Raw genomic sequence first — 21,748 nt, forward strand, 5'->3', positions numbered from 1 at the left:
TGGACAATGATGATTCCAGAATTCGCGGCAGACTGTGTCCGTCGCTGATTGATCGAGGCAACCTTTATGACATCATCGTCGCCATGGCAACCATTATGACATCATCGTCGCTGTGCCCATTGCTGATTGGTCGAGGCCGCCAGGCCTCGACCAATCAGAGACGCGGGATTTCTACATCGATACTGTGCCCGTCGCTGATTGGTCGAGGCCTGGCGGCATAGACAATGATGATGATGACAATGATTCCAGAATTCGCGGCAGATTGTGCCCGTCGCTGATGTCTACGTGACATGACGCGGGATGTCTACGTCCTTTATGACATCATCGTCGCAATCAGAGACGCGGGATTTCTATGTCGATGCTGTGCTGGTCTCTGATTGGTCGAGGCCTGGCGGCCTCGACCAATCAGAGACGCGGGATTTCCAGGACAGACAGACAGACAGAAAGACAGACAGACAGAAAGACAGACAGACGGAAAAACCCTTAGACAATTATATATATATAGATAGATGTACTAACTTACAGGGTTATTCTCATCTTCATAAATGGATACTGTCAGATTGAGCTTGCAAGAACAAGCATGTTTGCAATTTAGCGCATATTAAAATTTTCAGCCATTCTTGAGATACTAATTTTCCTGTGTTTATAGATTGTTGCACAGGACACCGACCTGCCAGCTACAAAATAGTGGCAACAAGCTCAACAGAAAACAGAAAAGAACTAGTAAGCACTGTGCATGTTCTGCTATCTAGCAGCAATGGTCGGTATCTTTAGCAACAAGTATAACAAAAGAAAAGTATTCACATTTTCAGGAGATATTATTATGTTTTCAAGCACTATTCAACAGTTTCCATTTATGAAGATGGGAATAACTCTTTAATTGTAGCGCGTTAAAGGGAACCAGTCATCGGGTTTTTCACCTGTACGTCCTCTGTGACAGCACACTGCTCTATATATGTTCCCAATCCACTCTGCATAACACAAACAATAGCTTTTATTGTATGCACCAAACTGAATTCTTGCCCTGGTAACAGAAAACCTAGATGAACCTCTGCACTGCCTTGTTACTGTTTTACTCCTAAGAATCTTAATAAAAAATGTTCATATTTTATTTGTATTCTATAAATACATCTTAGGCTTTCAACACTGCCTGAATCCTTCTGGGCATGCTCTCGATTGGGGGCCCAATCCAGCACTTAATGGTAACTGAATCATTTCTTCGCCAAACTGGACATATGCTCCGGGTTGTTGTCCTGCTGGAACACGATGTCGTCCTTTTCATATACATAGTACTCGATTATATGAAGCAACTCGTCTTGTAGGATCCTGGTCAAGTATCCAATGAATTTGGCTGTGAAAGAAACAGATCATCAGGATCACTCTAACAGATCTTGACGGTTCCTTTAATTTCTCAATCCGTTAGCCCCTTTTTCCCTTGTTTCCTCCAGTCCCATTTGCACCCGTCAGAGCCTAGATTATTGACTTTTTTAATTGCCCAAAATCACCATTTTCCATTCTTCTACTTTTTTATAAAACTCGAACTGAAGCTTCTTATAACGATATTGAAGTCGAGGCTCTTCACCTTTTTTCAGGCCACCGATTCTGACTTGTGTAACATGTCTCACACGTTCTTTGCATGGATGTCCTTGATCTCACTATTACGAAGCATATGAGCCACCCCCACTACTGATTTTGTCGCGCCATCAAGGACAGGCCCTGTGATGAGCCAAGTTGACGCTGATATTTTGCCAGGATGTCCACCACTTGGCTATTGAATGGATGGACGGACTTCATTTTGTATTCTCCCAACTGTTATGGCACTCACATAGTGAAGTTTGACAATTTTCTTGACTGAGAAACCATTATCAATGAGCTGGATGATGTAGTTTCTCTTTTCTTGGGAAATCTTCTTCACGGCTGCCCCTCGATTCGAACCAGTGACCTTTATTTGGCAATCAACTTAACACACTGATCTATTAGGGAATGTGAGAACAGGTTGTATCTTGTGGTATACAGGAAGAAAAAGATTTTTTCCATCACAAAGAGCAAAACAGTAACAATGCAGTGACATGACAAGAATCTGCATAACTAATCATTTGCTAAATAATAGCAAATAAAATGTATTAGAAAGGCAAGATGATTATCTATAAAATGATGGTAGTCTCACATTCAAAGCAGTAATGGATGGTGAGATATGGAGCCTGAAAGTAAAAAGTTCTAAACATTGTTACCCTTTTGCTAGTCAGTGTATATATTACACTATAACAAAGGGATCACGGTGGCTCAGTGGATAGCACTGCAGCCCTGCAGCCTTGCAGCGCTGGAGTCCTGGGTTCTAATCCCACCTTGGACAACATCTGCAAGGAGTTTGTATGTTCTCCCCGTGTTTGCGCGGGTTTCCTCCGTGTTCTCCGGTTTCCTCCCACATACCAAAGACATACTGATAGGGAATTTAGATTGTGAGCCCCATCGGGGACAGTGATGATAATGTGTGCAAAACTGTAAAGCGCTGCGGAATATGTTAGCACTATATAAAAATAAAAATTATTATTATTATTATTATTATTACAGGCTGTGAGGGGTTAACACATTCAGCTGCTTCACAAGGTAGACACAGGAACGGTTCTGGTCGTAGATCACCTGCTGGTTTATTATGGACAGAATAAAACCTTAGCAGGGTTCAGCAAAATAAATAGAGACTTTCTGGCGTAACAGTAAAACAAAACAAAGATAAAGTCCAAAAGAGTCCTTTCCCTGCAGAATTCACCCGCAGGTAGGTAGCACACAACATCCTCAGCTCCTCCTGGAGCCATGTGGGAGTTCATCCTCTCCCAAGACACGACACCCCCTGACTCTCTAGACCAGCTATTTAAGCCAGACCATGTGATTATCACCTGACCGTGACATCATCACAGGTCCTGTCAGTACACATGCCAGTGTCGGCTCTGCAGGTCGACATATGGTAAGCACCCTCCCACCGTTTGTATGGGTGCCCACATAAAACCAGCCCATGAATGCAACTTTAAATGAACCCTCTCAATAGGTAGTGTGCTGGAGGAAAAATATCCTGGTTTCACATCACTGACGCCAATATGGGCAGTGACACATATCTCCCCTCATACACTGCTCAAAAAAATAAAGGGAAAACTAAAATCCCACATCCTAGATATCACTGAATGAAATATTCCAGCTGTAAATCTTTAGGCTAGGTTCACACTGCGTTGTGTGAACCCGTTTAACGGACTACGTTACACCGCGGCATAACGCGTTGTAATGTAGTCCGTTAACGCCGCCATTGCTTGCAGTGGCGAACGCATCGTTAGAGCACGCCCACAATGGGCGTGCGCTAGCGATGTGCAGTCATTTGAGTGACAGACCTCAAGCAAGCAGCGTTCGAGGTCCGTTCCTCACTAGCGCAAATCGGGCTTCTGCGCTAGCGGGATCGGCAAACGCGATCCCTTTTGGGACACTGCGTTAGCGCAGTCCGTTAGTGTATGCGCTAAATGGATTGCCCTAACGCAATGTGAACCTAGCTATATTCATTACATAGTGGAATGTGTTGAGAACAATAAAACCTAAAAATGATCAATGTAAATCACAACTAATATTCCACGGAGGTCTGGTGTTGGAATGATGCTCAAAATCAAAGATGAAAATGAAGTTACAGGCTGATCCAACTTCAGTGGAAATGCCTCAAGACAAGGAAATGATGCTCAGTAGTGTGTAGCCACCACGTGCCTGTATGACCCTCCTACAATGCCTGGGCATGCTCCTGATGAGGCGGCAGATGGTCTCCTGAGGGACCTCCTCCCAGATCTGGACTAAAGCATCCGCCAACCCCTGGACAGTCTGTGATGCAACGTGACGTTGGTGGATGGTGCGAGACATAATGTCCCAGATGTGTTCAATCAGATTCAGGTCTGGGGAAAGGGCGGGCCAGCCCATAGCTTCAATGCCTTCATCTTGCAGGAACTGCTGACACACTCCAGCCACATGAGGTCTGGCATTGTCCCACATTAGGAGGAACCCAGGGCCAACCGCACCAGCATATGGTTTCACAAGGGGTCTGAGGATCTCATCTCGGTACCTAATGGCAGTCAGGCTACCTCTGGCGAGCACATGGAGGGCTGTGCAGCCCTCCAAAGAAATGCCACCCCACACCATTACTGACCCACTGCCAAACGGTCAAGGATGTTGCAGGCAGCAGATCGCTCTCCAGGCGTCTCCAGACTCTGTTACGTCTGTCACATGTTCTCAGTGTGGACCTGCTTTCATCTGTGAAGAGCACAGGGCGCCAGTGGCGAATTTGGCAAGCCTGGTGTTCTGTGGCAAATGCCAAGTGTCCTGCACAGTGTTGGACTGTGAGCACAACCCCTATCTGTGGACGTTGGGCACTCAGACCATCCTCATGGAGTCGGTTTCTAACCATTTGTGCAGACACATGCACATTTGTGGCCTGATGGAGGTCATTTTGCAGGGCTCTGGCAGTGCTCCTCCTCTTCCTCCTTGCACAAAGGCTGAGGTAGCGGTCCTGCTGCTGGGTTGTGACCCTCCTACGACCCCCTCCACGTCTCCTGGTGTATTGGCCTGTCTCCTGGTAGTGCCTCCAGCCTCTGGACACTACGCTGATAGACACAGCAAACCTTCTTGACACAGCTCGCATTGATGTGCCATCCTGGATGATCTGCACTACCTGAGCCACTTGTGTGGGTTGTAGAGTCTGTCTCATGCTACCCAGAGTGTGAAAGCACAACAAACATTCAAAAGTGACCAAAACATCAGCCAGAAAGCATTGGTACTGAGATGTGGTCTGTGGTCCCCACCTGTAGAACCACTCCTTTATCGAGTGTCTTGATAATTGCAAATAATTTGCATCTCTTGTCTATTCCATTTACACAACGGCATGTGAAATTGATTGACAGTGTTGCTTCCTAAGTGGACAGTTTGATTTCACAGAAGTTCGATTTACTTTGAGTTATATTCTGTTTAAGTGTTCCCTTTATTTTTTTGAGCAGTGTATACTGTGCCAGTGACACTGTCACAAAGCATAGGCCCTACTTTAAATGGGCGAAAACCGGGTGATAGGCTCCCTTTAATAAACATCAGTCTTTCTACACTAAAAAGTGTTTTACATTGTTATATATTCAATGAAGTTGGAGGATATTTTTTTTTTATCTGTTACTCATTGAGCGTTGTTACCAGTTTCACTTAATCTTCTCCAAAACTGAAGTCACTGCCACTAAAGCTGTTGAACGATGTGTGATTTGCACAAATTTGATCTTTGCAAAAGTCTTGGCTGGTCCCATTACATACCACTTGAAATAGTGTGTAGCGTCCTTTTTTGAGAGCTCTTGACATGCAGCTATTCATTTCTTCTTCAGAACGAAGACTCCATTACTGGTTGCATGCATTCTCTGTGCCGTCCACCACCTCCTACACAGTTAGTGGAATGTGCAGTTAACAAAAGCAAACTAAAACTTCTCTTCCATCTCCCTAACATTTTTATAACAAAGCAACCCTCAGTATATATTCACCCACATTGTTTCTGTAAACCCTATCATCTTGGGAAAGAAAGCAGGAAACTGTTTTACTAAACCACGTGAAATAATAAACTCAACATTTCAAACAACCTTTATTAATTAACCACAACCAAAAACATCCTGCAGGCCCTGCAGCGAGAAATTTTCATTCCCGTGACCTCCACAAAGTGTTCTCTTTAGTAAGTTCAAATGGAAAACGAAGACATATATACCAAGGGTGAGCAATTTGGCTTGTAAACTAAAAACATTACGAGAATATTTAAGGAAGGTTCACTTTGAAAGAACTTTATAAACAGCAAGCAGCTATAAAACTAATACATAATTTACAGTGGTTTCTTGCTCTTTATCTCATGCGACACTAATTATTTGTCTGAGTAGTCCCATCCAGGCCGGGGACAAGGGGTAGGCAGGGTCGACACCTGCCTAGGACTCTACCTCTTGCCTACCCTAAGGGTCACACTTTGGGAAAAAAAAATAGCTGAATGACTGCGGCCACCTGACACCTTCCTCCGGCTGCAGGCACTCACCACATTAACGGCCAGAGCCGGGGCAAACAGGGGAGCAGTGTCAGCCACTGACACAGCTCACCCCTTTCTCTACATACGTCCCCGGCCATCGCTCCCCCCGTACTCATTTGTACTCACTTATATCAGACATGAATACAATTGCTGTGATCGCCGTCCAGGACAAGAGCTGAGGAGCTGTAATCTCCTCAGGTCCGCCGGAATCTCCAGTAAGAAGCAAGATATTTCCAGCCTGCTCCTTGTTGGAGAAGGAGCACGCTAGGGACGCCTGATAGCGCGATGCAGTGACATGGCATGTAGTGACCATCATACCGTGTAAGGGGAAATTTTGATGAGTAGCTACCGTTTGAAGAGGGCAGCGTGGTGGGCTATATGAGGACATAGTTTGAAGAGGAAGAACAGTATGGATATGCGGAGGGGACAGCGTGAAAAGGGGACACAATATGGAGAGTAGCTAGCATGGCAGGGGGGATAGTGTGGAGATAAAGAAAGTGCAATGGAAAATTAGACAGGGGACCGCAATGGTAGAGGTCGTGGTTCATAAGGGTGGATGGTGTGATGGTTATAGCGGATAATGGTAGACAGTGTGGAGGCAAATTACCATAGTAGGCTTATTTAGGGTACAGTATGGAGAGGTTTTTTCACGCAGAGGGCATTTTAATAAAACTAATTTTTACGGGCACTGTGTAGGGATGTGCTGCAAAAGACTGGAGAAGAGGAAGGTCTGCAGAGACCACCTGTGGCTCTGAAAAGACATCGTGGCACCTAGACAAGATGGAGCTGGAAAGAAAGACTACTCCACAGAAGATGTAATCTATAGAAGGTACCTGGATGTAAATGTTTATTTGTGATACTGACGGTGTCTCATCAGTACGGTGTTCATTTTAGGACATGGTCACAAATCAAAGTCAAACATCAGAAATACTCTGTCTGATACCTGACTCTGATACCTGACTCTGATACCTGACTCTGATACCTGACTCTGATACCTGACTCTGATACCTGACTCTGATACCTGACTCTGATACCTGACTCTGATACCTGAGTCTGATACATGAAATTAGTAAAATTAGAAAAATTTGCTAAAATTAGTACCTGGGATCACTCGAGCTTGTGGTGCAATGGTAAGGCCAACGGCTGTAGTGTCTAGACGCAGGATCCGTATTTTTTCCGCCGGATCGGTTTTATTTTTCTGCCGGCTCCGTTTTTTTACGCCGGATCCGATTTTTTTTACGTCGGATCTGGTTTTTTTACGCCGGATCCGGGTGTTTTTACGCCGGATCCATTTTTTTTTTCGCCGGATCCGTTTTTTTTTAACGCCAGATCCGTTTTTTTTTTTTTTGCCTGATCCGTTTTTTTTCCGCCAGATCCTTTTTTCTTCCGTCGGATCTGTTTTCTTCGCCGGATCTGTTTTTTTTTTAACGCCGAATCCGTTTTTTTTCGCCGGATCGTTTTTTTTCCGCCTGTTCAATTTTTTTTACGCCGAATCGGTTTTTTTTCGCCGGATCTGTTTTTTTCTGTCGGATGTTTTTTTACGCCATATCCATTTTTTATGCCGGATCCTTTTTTTTTTTTTTTTACGCCGGATCCGTTTTGTTTTGTTTTTTACACCGGATTTTTTTTTTTTCGCCGGATCCATTTTTTTATGCCGAATCCGTTTTTTTCGCCTGATCCATTTTTTCTTCCAGATCCGTTTTTTTTTACGCCTGATCAGTTTATTTTTGCGCCGTATCCGTTTTTTTACGCCGAATCCATTTTTCTTCTGCCGGCGGAAAAAAAACGGATCCGGCGTAAAAAAAAAAAGGATCCGGCGTAAAAATAAATGGATCAGGCGTAAAAAAAAAACGGATCCGGAAGAAAAAAATGAATCCGGCAAAAAAAACGGATTCGGCGTAAAAAAACGGATCCGGCGTAAAAAAAACAGATCCGGCGAAAAAAAAACGGATCCGGCGTAAAAAAATGGATATGGCGTTAAAAAAAAAACAGAATCGGCAGAATAAAACGGATCCGGCGAACAAAAACGGATTTGGCGTAAAAAAACGGATCCGGTGTAAAAAAAAACGGATCCGGCATTAAAAAAAACGGATCTGGCGTAAAAAAATGGATATGGCGTTAAAAAAAAACAGATTCGGCAGAATAAAACGGATCCGGCGAACAAAAACGGATTTGGCGTAAAAAAACGGATCCGGTGTAAAAAAAAACGGATCCGGCATTAAAAAAAACGGATCTGGCGTAAAAAAATGGATATGGCGTTAAAAAAAACAGATTCGGCAGAATAAAACGGATCCGGCGAAAAAAAACGGATTAGGCGTAAAAAAAAACGGATCCGGCGTAAAAAAAATGGATCCGGCGTAAAAATAAACGGATCAGGCGTAAAAAAAACGGATCCGGAAGAAAAAATGAATCCGGTGAAAAAAACGGATTCGGCGTAAAAAAAACGGATCCGGCGAAAAAAAAACGGATTTGGCGTAAAAAAAAGGATCCAGCAGAAAAAAAACAGATCTGGTGAAAAAAAAACGGATTCGGCGTAAAAAAACGGATCCGGTGAAAAAAACGGATCCGGAGGAAGAAAAACCGATCCGGCGTAAAAAAAAAACGGATCCGGCAAAAAAAACCGGATCCAGCGTAAAAAAAAAAAATGGATCCGGCGGAAAAAAAAACGGATCCGGCAGAAAAAAACGGATCTGGCGTAAAAAAAAAAACGGATCCGGGAAAAAAAAAAGGATCTGGCGAAAAAAAACGGATCCGGTGTAGAAAAACCGAATCCGGTGTAAAAAAAGGATCAGGCAGAAAGAAAACGGAGCCGGCAGACAAAATCGGATCCGGCGGACAAAAACGGATCCGGAAAAAAAAACGGATCCTGAGGAAAAAAAACGGATCCTGCAGAAAAAAACGGATCTGGCGGAAAAAAAACGGATCCGGCCGACAAAAACGGATCCGGCAGAAAAATAAAACCGATCCGGCGGGAAAAAAAAGGATCGGCGGAAAAAAAACGGATCCTGCATCTAGAGGCTACAGCCGTCGGCATTACCATTGCACCACAAGCTCAAGTGATCCCAGGTACTAATTTTAGCTAATTTTACTAATTTCATGTATCAGAATCAAGTATCAGACTCAGGTATCGGAGTCAAGTATCAGAGTCAAGTATCAGAGTCAAGTATCAGAGTCAAGTATCAGAGTCAAGTATCAGAGTCAAGTATCAGAGTCAAGTATCAGAGTCAAGTATCAGAGTCAAGTATCAGAGTCAAGTATCAGAGTCAAGTATCAGAGTCAAGTATCAGAGTCAAGTATCAGAGTCAGGTATCAGAGTCAAGTATCAGAGTCAGGTATCAGAGTCAAGTATCAGAGTCAAGTATCAGAGTCAAGTATCAGAATGAGGTATCAGACAGAGTATTTCTGATGTTTGACTTTGATTTGTGACTTTGAAATGTGAAAGTCAGGTATCAGAATCAAGTATCAGAATGAGGTATCAGACAGAGCATTTCTGATGTTTGACTTTGATTTGTGACCATGTGTGAAAGTCAGGTATAAGAGTCAAGTATCAGAATGAGGTATCAGACAGAGCATTTCTGATGTTTGACTTTGATTTGTGACCATGTCCTAAAATGAACACCGTACTTCAGTACTGTGGTTCCTTTATGGTCAGCAGTCTGATGATCACTGATAATATTAACTCCCAGTATCTCCTTACCATTGTTAAGAACACACTGGGAGTAGGAGGGCTTTAAATTCAAGCAATACAATGTTTCATGGGTCTGACTTGACATTACAGTTGATCGTTCAAGTACTTTTGGTTCTGATCATGTATGGTTCTAGTGACGTATTCATGTACTGATGGTGGTTCTGGTGATGTATTTATTTACTGATGAGGTTTCTGGTGCCATATTCATATACTATTGATGGCTCTGGTGCTCTAATTATGTACTATGATTTTAATTTCGTATTCATGCACGGATGATAGTTCTAGTGATGATTAGATCACCAAAATCATCATCACTACAAAGCAAAATCAAAGGTCAAAACTAGACGCACAACAGCATGGTCACATAAAGGTTGTACAAATGTTACTGTTGTTCGAATTTTCAGAGAATTGTAGTGTGACCCATCGCCTTGTAGCCACAGCCTTGATGCGACTAAAGGCCCCTTCACATTAAGCGACGCTGCAGCGATACCGACAATGATACGGATCGCTGCAGCGTCGCTGTTTGGTCGCTGGAGAGCTGTCACACAGACCGCTCTCCAGCGACCAACGATCCCGAGGTCCCCGGGTAACCAGGGTAAACATCGGGTTACTAAGCACAGGGCCGCGCTTAGTAACCCGATGTTTACCCTGGTTACCAGCGTAAAAGTTAAAAAAAAAAACCAGTACATACCTACCGCTGTCTGTCCCCGGCGCTTTGCTCTGCTCTCCTCCTGTACTGGCTGTGAGCACAGCGGCCGGAAAGCAGAGCGGTGACGTCACCGCTCTGCTTTCCGGCTGACCGACGCTCACAGTCAGTACAGGAGGAGTGCAGAGCAAAGCGCCGGGGACAGACAGTGGTAGGTAAGTATGTACTGTTTGTTTTTTTTTCACTTTTACGCTGGTAACCAGGGTAAACATCGGGTTACTAAGCGCGGCCCTACGCTTAGTAACCCGATGTTTACCCTGGTTACCAGTGAAGACATCGCTGGATCGGTGTCACACACGCCGATCCAGCGATGTCAGCAGGGAGTCCAGCGACGAAATAAAGTTCTGGACTTTGTTCAGCGACCAACGATCTCCCAGCAGGGGCCTGATCGTTGGTCGCTGTCACACATAACGATTTCCTTAACGATATCGTTGCTACGTCACAAAAAGCAGCGATATCGTTAACGATATCGTTATGTGTGAAGGTACCTTAAAGCAGCAAAGATGATGACTGGACACATCCTTTCATTAGGCTTACCAAATGCATGTACTAAGTTTGCTACCTCTCCCATCACGATTTGTCTCTCCAGAAAAGACTGTAAGACAGTCCTTAATTCTACAATGTAATGCCCACAATACTTTGCATTTTACTCCAAGCAACATTACACAGTGGCCAAGACCAGGAATCAGACCTAGGGCATCACACAGTGGAGCAGCAGCATTATACCTTTCGATTAGTGATGAGCAAGTGTACTCGTTGCTCGGGTTTTCCCAAGCACGCTCGGGTGACCTCCGAGTATTTGTTAGTGTTCGGAGATTAAGTTTTCATCGCGGCAGCTGAATGATTTACAGCTACCAGCCTGTTTGATTACATGTGAGGATTCCCTAGCATTCAGGCAACCCCCACATGTACTCAGACTGACTAGTACCTGTAAATCATTCAGCTGCCGCAATGAAAACTAAATCTCTGAGCAGTCATAAATACTCGGAGGTCACCCGAGCATGCTCAGGAAAACCCGAGCAACGAGTACACCCGCTCATCACTACTCTCTATATCTAGAAGCAAAACTGTGGTTGCAAGCTGGACAGCATTTTCAGGTGACTATTTCTTAACTGCTACATTTATGTTTTATACAAGAGATGAATGCAATAAATGTTTCATCCCCCCCATTGAGCTGTGTCATTACGGCAACATAGGTAGTTCTGTGAAGTGGGGGGCAATTGTGTGGGCCATTCTGTCACGTTAATACTATTATTAGTCCTTTCCTAATGTTCTGCAATATGGAAGGTGTAGGTGAAGGTATATGCCCAAGGACGAAGCTGGTGGAGTTAGAAGATCCCTTGGTCTGGTCAGAAAGACACAGAATTCAGCTAACAACCAGTTTCAGTTTTAGTGTGGCCGGTGTAATAAGGGATGCAGCTTCCAGGTTGGGAAATAATTATGAGGCATTTGGTTCTAGGATTCCATCAATGAGACCCCTAAATGGAAGATAGGCATTGGGGCACTTTTATATCCACCCTTCTTATGTAACAAAGGTGGAACATAGATGTACCTACAAATCATGAACATACGGTATTTTTCAATAGTATGTGCAAATAATAATATAGTAAAATGTTTAGATGTAGAAAGAGCAAACAACATATGGTATAATGATATACAGACTAGTAATAAGAATGAATAGCGTAAAAGGTTGGGGTTTGCCTCCACAAACTGGATATAAATCCGAAATACTAACGAAAGCAATTCTTGTGATATGTAAAAGCAATGTCTCATCATAGACAACCCCTTTAATCTCAGAGACCTGCCACAAAATCAGCTATTTTAAACTACTATAGTGAACCGTATATGTAAAAGCCAATGGAAGAAATGTGTTGCAGATTCAGCCAGCTATGCACTCATCAATCACAGTACTGCATGGTGGCCATTCATATAAGATGTCATACACCCTAAAAAGGCAGGTAAACAGTGGATGTGCTGATGGCCCAGCCACGTGGAAGCAGGTAATGTGCTGCCGGACTAGAACTGCAGCTTGGGTTACAATGAAAGCTACGTAATACCTGTACTTGTCTACTTCTAGGCTATGTCCATTGTGTATAAGGACATCTGCACTACTGCGGTCATCCTATCTCCAAAGACACTAGCCACAATCCTTTGCTCAAGCGCTTTGTGCCTAGTTATATCCCCATCCCCGGGACACACCGCGCATGCGCCGGGCTTCCGTCTGGTGCGCAGGCGCAATGGCACCACACACACTTCTGCGTGTCATACCTCTCTCCCGACTGCCGTAGCTGCGAGCCGAGCCACCTAGTTCCGGAAATGACAACAGACGCTGCCTGCTTATCGCACGATCGCTACTCACATTTGCCACTGCATCACCTACCAGGCGGACATGACTCCTCTACTCTTCTAGTAGGACCGGTAACTATGTCAACTCTTTTCTTGTTCCTGCCTCCCTATTGATGCACATGGTTTTCTTGACATTCCTTATTTTTCCTCTCTTCTAGCCCCTTTTGGGACTTGCTCCTACATTCCTTCTTTCCATTTCTATTGTCACAAGGTCAGTATATGTTTCTAACGGCTTGATCACTTTACCGGAGTTATCTAATCATATGTATTCTCTGCATGTCGGATGCGATTCTTTTGAATTTCTCCTGCTTCTCCTGTCTTTATGGGATAGTAATACCCAGAGATGCTATATAATGTTTTTTGTCATGATGCCAGCTTATTGTATATAAGGTTGTATATAGTTCTTGATGTAGTTTTGTTTCGGGAGGTATTGTTTGATCATGGAGCCTCTAGTTTTTTACCTATATGTATGCCCATGTATATACAGTCATGGTCAAAAGTATTGACACCCCTGCAATTCTGTCAGATAATACTCATTTTCTTCCTGAAAATGATTGCAAACACAAATTCTTTGGTATTATTATCTTCATTTAATTTGTCTTAAATGAAAAAACACAAAAGAGAATGAAGCAAAAAGCAAAACCTTGATCATTTCACACAAAACTCCAAAAATGGGCCAGACAAAAGTATTGGCACCCTCAGCCTAATACTTGGTTGCACAACCGTTAGCCAAAATAACTGCGACCAACTGCTTCCGGTAACCATCAATGAGTTTTTTTTACAAAGCTCTGCTGGAATTTTAGACCATTCTTCTTTGGCAAACTGCTCCAGGTCCCTGATACTTGAAGGGTGCCTTCTCCAAACTGCCATTTTTAGATCTCTCCACAGATGTTCTATGGGATTCAGGTCTGGACTCATTGCTGGCCACCTTAGAAGTCTCCAGTGCTTTCACTCAAACCATTTTCTAGTGCTTTTTGAAGTGTGTTTTGGGTCATTGTCCTGCTGGAAGACCCATGACCTCTGAGGGAGACCCAGCTTTCTCACACTGGGCCCTACATTATGCTGCAAAATTTGTTGGTAGTCTTCAAACTTCATAATGCCATGCACACGGTCAAGCAGTCCAGTGCCAGAGGCAGCAAAGCAACCCTAAAACATCAGGGAACCTCCGCCATGTTTGATTGTAGGGACCGTGTTCTTTTCTTTGAATGTCTCTTTTTTTCTCCTGTAAACTCTATGTTGATGCCTTTGCCCAAAAAGCTCTACTTTTGTCTCATCTGACCAGAGAACATTCTTCCAAAACGTTTTAGGCTTTTTAGGTAAGTTTTGGCAAACTCCAGCCTGGCTTTTTTATGTCTCGGGGTAAGAAGTGGGTTCTTCCTGGGTCTCCTACCATACAGTCCCTTTTCATTCAGACACCGACGGATAGTACGGGTTGACACTGTTGTACCCTCGGACTGTAGGGCAGCTTGAATTTGTTTGGATGTTAGTCGAGGTTCTTTATCCAACATCCACACAATCTTGCGTTGAAATCTCTTGTCAATTTTTCTTTTCCGTCCACATCTAGGGAGGTTAGCCACAGTGCCACGGGCTTTACACTTCTTGATGACACTGCGCACGGTAGACACAGGAACATTCAGGTCTTTGGAGATGGACTTGTAGCCTTGAGATTGCTCATGCTTCCTCACAATTTGGTTTCTCAAGTCCTCAGACAGTTCTTTGGTCTTCTTTCTTTTCTCCATGCTCAATGTGGTACACACAAGGACACAGGACAGAGGTTGAGTCAACTTTAATCCATGTCAACTGGCTGCAAGTGTGATTTAGTTATTGCCAACACCTGTTAGGTGCCACAGGTAAGTTACAGGTGCTGTTAATTACACAAATTAGAGAAGCATCACATGATTTTTCGAACAGTGCCAATAATTTTGTCCACCCCCTTTTTTATGTTTGGTGTGGAATTATATCCAATTTGGCTTTAGGACAATTCTTTTTGTGTTTTTTCATTTAAGACAAATTAAATGAAGATAATACCAAATAATTTGTTTGCGCAATCATTTTCAGGAAGAAACTGAGTATTGTCTGACAGAATTGCAGGGGTGTCAATACTTTTGGCCATGACTGTATGTACAGCACATTCATATCATGTATTTGTTTTACAGTGAGGTTTTGACAAAGACCGCCCCTGGTCGAAACGTTAACCTTGTTGTCCGCAATTACTATATGCCATAAGCACCCGGTGATGTCTGTACACATGAATAAACAAATAACACTTTTTGCATAATTTTCAACTATCTGAGTGCGGCTGATTTTTTCATTGACATTGTGTATAAGGATTCATGCATATGTGCTGTTTACTGTTGGTGCAAATGGGTCAATCATAGACAACAATGATCATCGTTTATACATTTCTTTCTTGGAAATAGTCGCCCCTGTCGACATTGCTAATATAGGATTCTTACAATTGCTGATATCACTTATGAATGTAACAAGCGAGAGATTGGAATCGGAGGTTTCAGATGATGTGAAAGATAAGTCAGCCTATGTTCAGACATTGCTGAACAAGAACACATTATCAAGACCACAGATACCTTTTCCAACCATTTTCCTGCGCTCCCTTTCACATACAGAAAGGCAGAGGCCAACACTTCTTACCTTCGGAGCAATATATTCTTGAGAGGAAAAACTGCCCTTCCTTTCTTCATTTAGCTTCTCAGATTTCAAAGGGGAATTTGCAAACCTTTAAAGACAAATCAAAAATTGAAAATTAGAATAAGAAACCAGAGAAACATTTAAGAAACTGATACTTAAACCTTGCCATGTAAATAGAAGCGCAGTGGGCATAGGATTTCTATAAATTCCATCCAGCGTATTTGTAACCTAGAACGCAGCGTTTTGGACGCTGTATCCAAAACGCTGCTATTCCGGATCGTGGGCACATATCCTTAGGGCCTATTCACACGTCGATATTTTTCATCAGTGTTTGTATGCCAAAACCAAGAGTGGAAATTATAGAGAAAAACTGTAATTGAAAGATTGACACTTGTTCTTTGTTTTGGAGACCCTCCTTGTTTTGGTATACAAAGACCACATGTTACAAAAATATGAATTAACCCCTTCGTGACATGCGCCGTACTAGTACTGCGCTGCCGGCACTGCATTATTGCCAGCAGCAGTACTAGTACGGCGCACCGATCACCGCGGTCTCGCGCTGAGCGCCGCGGTGATCGGGTGTGGGTGTCAGCTGTATATGACAGCTGACACCCCGCAGCAATGCCCACGATCGGCGCTATCGCCGATCGCGGGCATTTAACCCCTCTGATGCCGCTGTCAGTAGTGACAGCGGCATAGAGGGGGATCGCGCAGGGACGGGGGCTCCCTGCGCTCTCCCACCGGAGCAACGCAATGAGATCGCGTTGCTCCGGTGACCCGGAAGGAGTCCCCGGATCCAAGATGGCCGCCGGACTCCTTCCGGGTCATGAAGTGACCTGGCTAGCCGGCGCCTGCTGAGAGCAGGCGCTGGAAAGCCAGCTAAGCTGCCTGTCAGATCGTTGATCTGACAGTGTGCTATGCACAGTGTCAGATCAACGATCTGATCTAATACAGAGATGTCCCACCCTGGGACAATGTTAGAAAGTAAAAAAAAAAAAAAAATAGAATGTGTAAAAAAAAATAAAAAAAAATCCCCAAATAAAAAAAAAAAACATTTCCCAATAAATCCATTTATTTATGTAAAAAAAAAAAACCAAACAATAAATGTACACATATTTGGCATCGCCGCGTCCGTAACGACCCGCTCTATAAAACTATCCCACTAGTTAACCCCTTCAGTGAACACCGCAAAAAAAAAAAAAAAAAAAACAAGGCAAAAAACAACGCTTTATTATCATACAGGCGAACAAAAAGTGGAATAACACGCGATCAAAACGACGGATATAAATAACCATGGTACCGCTGAAAACGTCATCTTGTCCCGCAAAAAAAAAAGCCGCCATACAGCATCATCAGCAGAAAAATAAAAAAGTTATAGCTCTCAGAAAAATGCGATGCAAAAACAATTATTTTTTTATATAAAATAGTTTTTATTGTGTAAAAGCGCCAAAACATAAAAAAAATTACATAAATGAGGTATCGCTGTAATCGTACTGACCCGAAGAATAAAACTGCTTTATCCATTTTACCACACGTGGAACGGTATAAACGCCCCCCCTAAAAGAATTTCAGGAATTGCTGGTTTTTGTTCATTCCGCCTCCCAAAAATCGGAATAAAAAGCGATCAAAAAATGTCATCTGCCCGAAAATGGTACCAATAAAAACGTCAACTCGTCCCGCAAAAAACAAGACCTCACATGACTCTGTGGACCAAAATATGGATAAATTATAGCTCTCAAAATGTGGTGATGCAAAAACTATTTTTTGCAATAAAAAGCGTCTTTTAGTGTGTGACAGCTGCCAATCATAAAAATCCGCCAAAAAAACGCTATAAAAGTAAATCAAACCCCACTTCATCACCCCCTTAGTTAGGGAAAAATAATAAAATGTAAAAAAATGTATTTATTTCCATTTTCCCATTAGTGCTAGGGTTAGGGTTAGGGCTAGGGTTAGGGCTAGGGCTAGGGTTAGGGCTAGGGTTTCAGTTATAATTGGGGGTTTCCACTGTTTAGGCACATCAGGGGCTCTCCAAACGCGACATGGCGTCCGATCTCAATTCCAGCCAATTCTGCTTTGAAAAAGTAAAACAGGGCTCCTTCCCTTCCGAGTTCTCCTGTGTGCCCAAACAGTGGTTCCCCCCCAACATATGGGGTATCAGCGTTCTCAGGACAAGTTGGACAACAACTTTTGGGGTCCAATTTGTCCTGTTACCCTTGGGAAAATAAAAACATAGGGGATAAAATATCATTTTCGTGGAAAAAAAAATATTTTTTATTTTCACGGCATTGCGTTATAAACTGTAGTGAAACACTTGTTGGTTCAAAGCTCTCACAACACATCTAGATAAGTTCCTTTGGGGGTCTAGTTTCCAATATGGGGTCACTTGTGGGGGGTTTCTACTGTTTAGGTACATCAGGGGCTCTGCAAATGCAACATGACGCCTGCAGACCAATCCATCTAAGTCTGCATTTCAAATGGCGCTCCTTCCCTTTCGAGCTCTGCCGTGCACCCAAACAGTGGTTCCCCCCAACATATGGGGTATCAGCGTTCTCAGGACAAGTTGGACAACAACTTTTGGGGTCCAATTTGTCCTGTTACCCTTGGGAAAATAAAAACATAGGGGATAAAATATCATTTTCGTGGAAAAAAAAATATTTTTTATTTTCACGGCTCTGCGTTATAAACTGTAGTGAAACACTTGTTGGTTCAAAGCTCTCACAACACATCTAGATAAGTTCCTTGGGGGGTCTAGTTTCCAATATGGGGTCACTTGTGGTGGGTTTCTACTGTTTAGGTACATCAGGGGCTCTGCAAATGCAACATGACACCTGCAGTCCATTCCATCTAAGTCTGCATTTCAAACGGTGCTCCTTCCCTTCCGAGCTCTGCCATGCACTCAAACGGTGGTTCCCCCCCACATGTGGGGTATCAGCGTACTCAGGACAAATTGGACAATAACATTTGTGGTCCAATTTCTCCTGTTACCCTTAGGAAAAAAAAAATTGCGGGCTAAAACATCATTTTGTGGAAAGAAAAAATGATTTTTTAATTTTCACAATGCTACATTCTAAACTTTAGTGAAACAATTGGGGGTTAAAAGTGCTCACCACACATCTAGATAAGTTCCTTAGGGGGTCTTCTTTCCAAAATGGGGTCACTTGTGGGGGGTTTCCACTGTTAAGGCACGTCAGGGGCTCTCCAAATGCGACATGGCGTCCGATCTCAATGCCAGCCAATTTTGCATTGAAAAGTCAAATGGCACTCCTTCCCTTCCGAGCTCTGCCATGCGCTCAAACAGTGGTTTATCCCCATATATGAAGTATCGACGTACTCAGGACAAATTGCACAACAACTTTTGGGGTCCAATTTATCCTTTTACCCTTGGGAAAATAAAAAATTTGGGGCAAAAAGATCATTTTTTGTGAAAATTAATATAAATTTTTTTTTACGGCTTTACATTATAAACTTCTGTGAAGCACTTGGAGGTTCAAAGTGCTCACCACACATCTAGATTAGTTCCTTAGGGGGTCTACTTTCCAAAATGGTGTCACTTGTGGGGGTTTCCACTGTTTAGGCACATCAGGGGCTCTCCAATCGTGACATGGGCTCCGATCTCAATTCCAGCAAATCTTGCATTGAAAAGTCAAATGGCGCTCCTTCCCTTCCGAGCTCTGCCATGTGCCCAAACAGTGGTTTACCCCCACATATGGGGTATCGGCGTACTCAGGACAAATTGTACAACGACTTTTGTGGTCCAATTTCTCCTGTTACCCTTGGTAAAATGAAACAAATTGGACCTGAAGTAAAAATTTTGTAAAAAAAAAGTTAAATGTTCAATTTTTTTAAACATTCAAAAAATTCCTGTGAAGCACCTGAAGGGTTAATAAACTTTTTGAATGTGGTTTTGGGTACCTTGAGGGGTGCAGTTTTTAGAATGGTGTCACTTTTGGGCATTTTCTGTCATATAGACCCCTCAAAGTCACTTCAAGTGTGAGGTGGTCCGTAAAAAAATGGTTTTGCAAATTTTGTTGCAAAAATGAGAAATCGCTGGTCAACTTTTAACCCTTATAACGTCCTAACAAAAAAAAATTATGTTTCCAAAATTGTGCTGATGTAAATCAGACATGTGGGAAATGTTGTTTATTAACTATATTATGTGATATACCGGTAACTCTCTAATTTAAGGGCATAAAAACTAAGAGTTTGAAAATTGCTAAATTTTCATAATTTCCGACAAATTTTTGTTTTTTTCACAAATAAATGCAAGTCATATCGAAGAAGTTTTACCACTATCATGAAGTACAGTATGTCACGAGAAAACAGTGTCAGAATCACCGGGATCCGTTGAAGCGTTTCAGAGTTATGACCTCATAAAGTGACAGTGGTCAGAATTGTAAAAATTGGCCCTGTCACTTAGGTGAAAACAGGCTTTGGGGTGAAGGGGTTAAAACCCAGTCCAGGGTCAGTCATGTTATTCACAGTAGGTATGTGGTTTGTGTGCCACCCCACAATGTAAGCTGTGACTGATCTACAAAAGATTTTATGCTACAATTAGGAGTGTTACCACTAGATCTGCGTGAAGGAGCCCCTATGTAGTCCTCAGACTGAAGGAGCCGTAACGCTGGTGGCTAACTCATAGCTTCTCCATTTAATTCAGTGCTACCACACACTGGCTGGCAGGAAACAGCAACACTGTTCCTCTAAGGGGTCTCAAACACGCAGCCCCTTAGGCTGCTTTAAGTGGTCCGCAGGCATGTGAGCTCCTGTAATGAGGTGACCCGGCCCAGGTTGAATGTGCGTCCTCGGATGGAGACCAGGCTGGGGAACATGGCTGCAATATGGGGACCAGGAAGGAGGACATTACTGCAGGATAAGGACCAGGAAGGGGGATATTACTGCAATATGGGGACCAGGAAGGAGGACATTACTGCAGGATAAGGACCAGGAAGGGGGATATTACTGCAATACGGGGACCAGGAAGAAGGACATTACTACAGGATAAGGACCAGGAAGGGGGATATTACTGCAATACGGGGACCAGGAAGGAGGACATTACTGCAGGATAAGGACCAGGATGGGGGATATTACTGCAATATGGGGACCAGGAAGAAGGACATTACTGCAGGATAAGGACCAGGAAGGGGGATATTACTGCAATATTGGGACCAGGAAGGAGGACATTACTACAGAAAAAGGAACAGGATGGGCGATATTACTACAGGATAGGGACATAACTACAAGATGGTACCAGGATGGGAGACATAACTTCAAGATGTTGGCCAGAATTACTAAAAGGTGGTAATTGTAAGACAGTATTATTGTATAGTGCTAATTAACGTACAAAAAATTTTTTTTCAAAATAAAAAGTATGAAAAAATATTTTGTCACTAAAATGATGTTTTATGTACAAAACTAGAGTAAACAACAAAAGTTCACATTTGTTACCGCCAACCCAAGCTATAAAAACTGTACCATATCCCATACAATTAGTGCAATTTAAACCCATTAAATATCATGTCAAAAATATTTGGAAAAAAAATTCTTAAAAAAGGTGTATAGAAAATAACAAAATGGTATCACTAAAAAATGTCATCTTATCCTGCAAAGAGTGTGGCCAGTCAAATTAAGCATTTTTCTATGTGCCACCCATATAGCCAGACGAGTTTGAGTCTCTTGGTCTAATGTGAATTAAAGTTGCAGGGCTGCGCATGACAGGGGGAGTTCCAGGGGCTTCACCTCAACAATTATAAAGATGGCGTATCCCAACTACATCTCATAACATTAAACCATCCCAAGAAAAAAAAAAAAAAAAAAAAAGAACACTGCCAGATCAAAGCACAGTCCGGGCCTCTGTACAACGTCTTTAAGGGAAAGTCACCCCTAAAACATAATTTAAACTAAGCACATAGTTATTCCATGTGCCTTTACCATATAATTCTGTCCCCACGTGTGGTGCAAAAAATGCTCTTTAATCTCTTAAACTAGTTAAAGTGCTCAGTGCACCCTTGGCAGCTTCTTTACACTTTTCCTCCCCTTTAAGGTGATAGACAGCGCAGGTTTGACCAGAGACAGGGAGAAAACTGGTGCCTGCATTAGCTCAATGTTGGAGTTCCTAAATCGGAGTATACCCGCACACAGCTTCTCCTCTCTAATGCTGCATGCTCCACAGTGAGGAGAGCGCGGTGTGCGTGCGCGCTCCGATCTAGTGGCTACGACAATGAGGGAGTGCAGGTGGCTTTCTCCCATGACAGCAGTGGCTCTGAGCAAGCCAAAGCTATCCATCACTAAAGCGAGATGAGGATAC

The 21,748-nt window shown here is 43.0% G+C and overlaps 3 protein-coding genes across 5 annotated transcripts in view; all 3 read right to left on the reverse strand.

Annotated features, from left to right (window-relative positions):
- The window catches only part of CRYBB2 (crystallin beta B2), a 412,932-nt gene extending 406,766 nt beyond the window's left edge, over positions 1-6,166 (reverse strand). Inside the window, exon 1 of the mRNA XM_069759180.1 lies at positions 6,163-6,166. The gene's annotated coding sequence lies outside the window, so the exon portion shown is untranslated. The remainder of the gene's footprint in view (positions 1-6,162) is intronic.
- The window catches only part of CRYBB3 (crystallin beta B3), a 256,164-nt gene extending 249,998 nt beyond the window's left edge, over positions 1-6,166 (reverse strand). Inside the window, exon 1 of the mRNA XM_069759168.1 lies at positions 6,163-6,166. The gene's annotated coding sequence lies outside the window, so the exon portion shown is untranslated. The remainder of the gene's footprint in view (positions 1-6,162) is intronic.
- Positions 1-21,748, reverse strand: part of KIAA1671 (KIAA1671 ortholog) — a 225,434-nt gene that overhangs the window by 148,628 nt on the left and 55,058 nt on the right. For all 3 annotated transcript variants that reach the window (XM_069759154.1, XM_069759138.1, XM_069759147.1), the window contains exon 3: positions 15,448-15,532. In XM_069759154.1, coding sequence (XP_069615255.1) covers positions 15,448-15,532 — 85 coding nt within the window. The remainder of the gene's footprint in view (positions 1-15,447; positions 15,533-21,748) is intronic.

Source organism: Ranitomeya imitator, chromosome 1, assembly GCF_032444005.1.
Source record: "Ranitomeya imitator isolate aRanImi1 chromosome 1, aRanImi1.pri, whole genome shotgun sequence".
In the NCBI taxonomy this organism is placed as follows: Eukaryota; Metazoa; Chordata; class Amphibia; order Anura; family Dendrobatidae; genus Ranitomeya; species Ranitomeya imitator.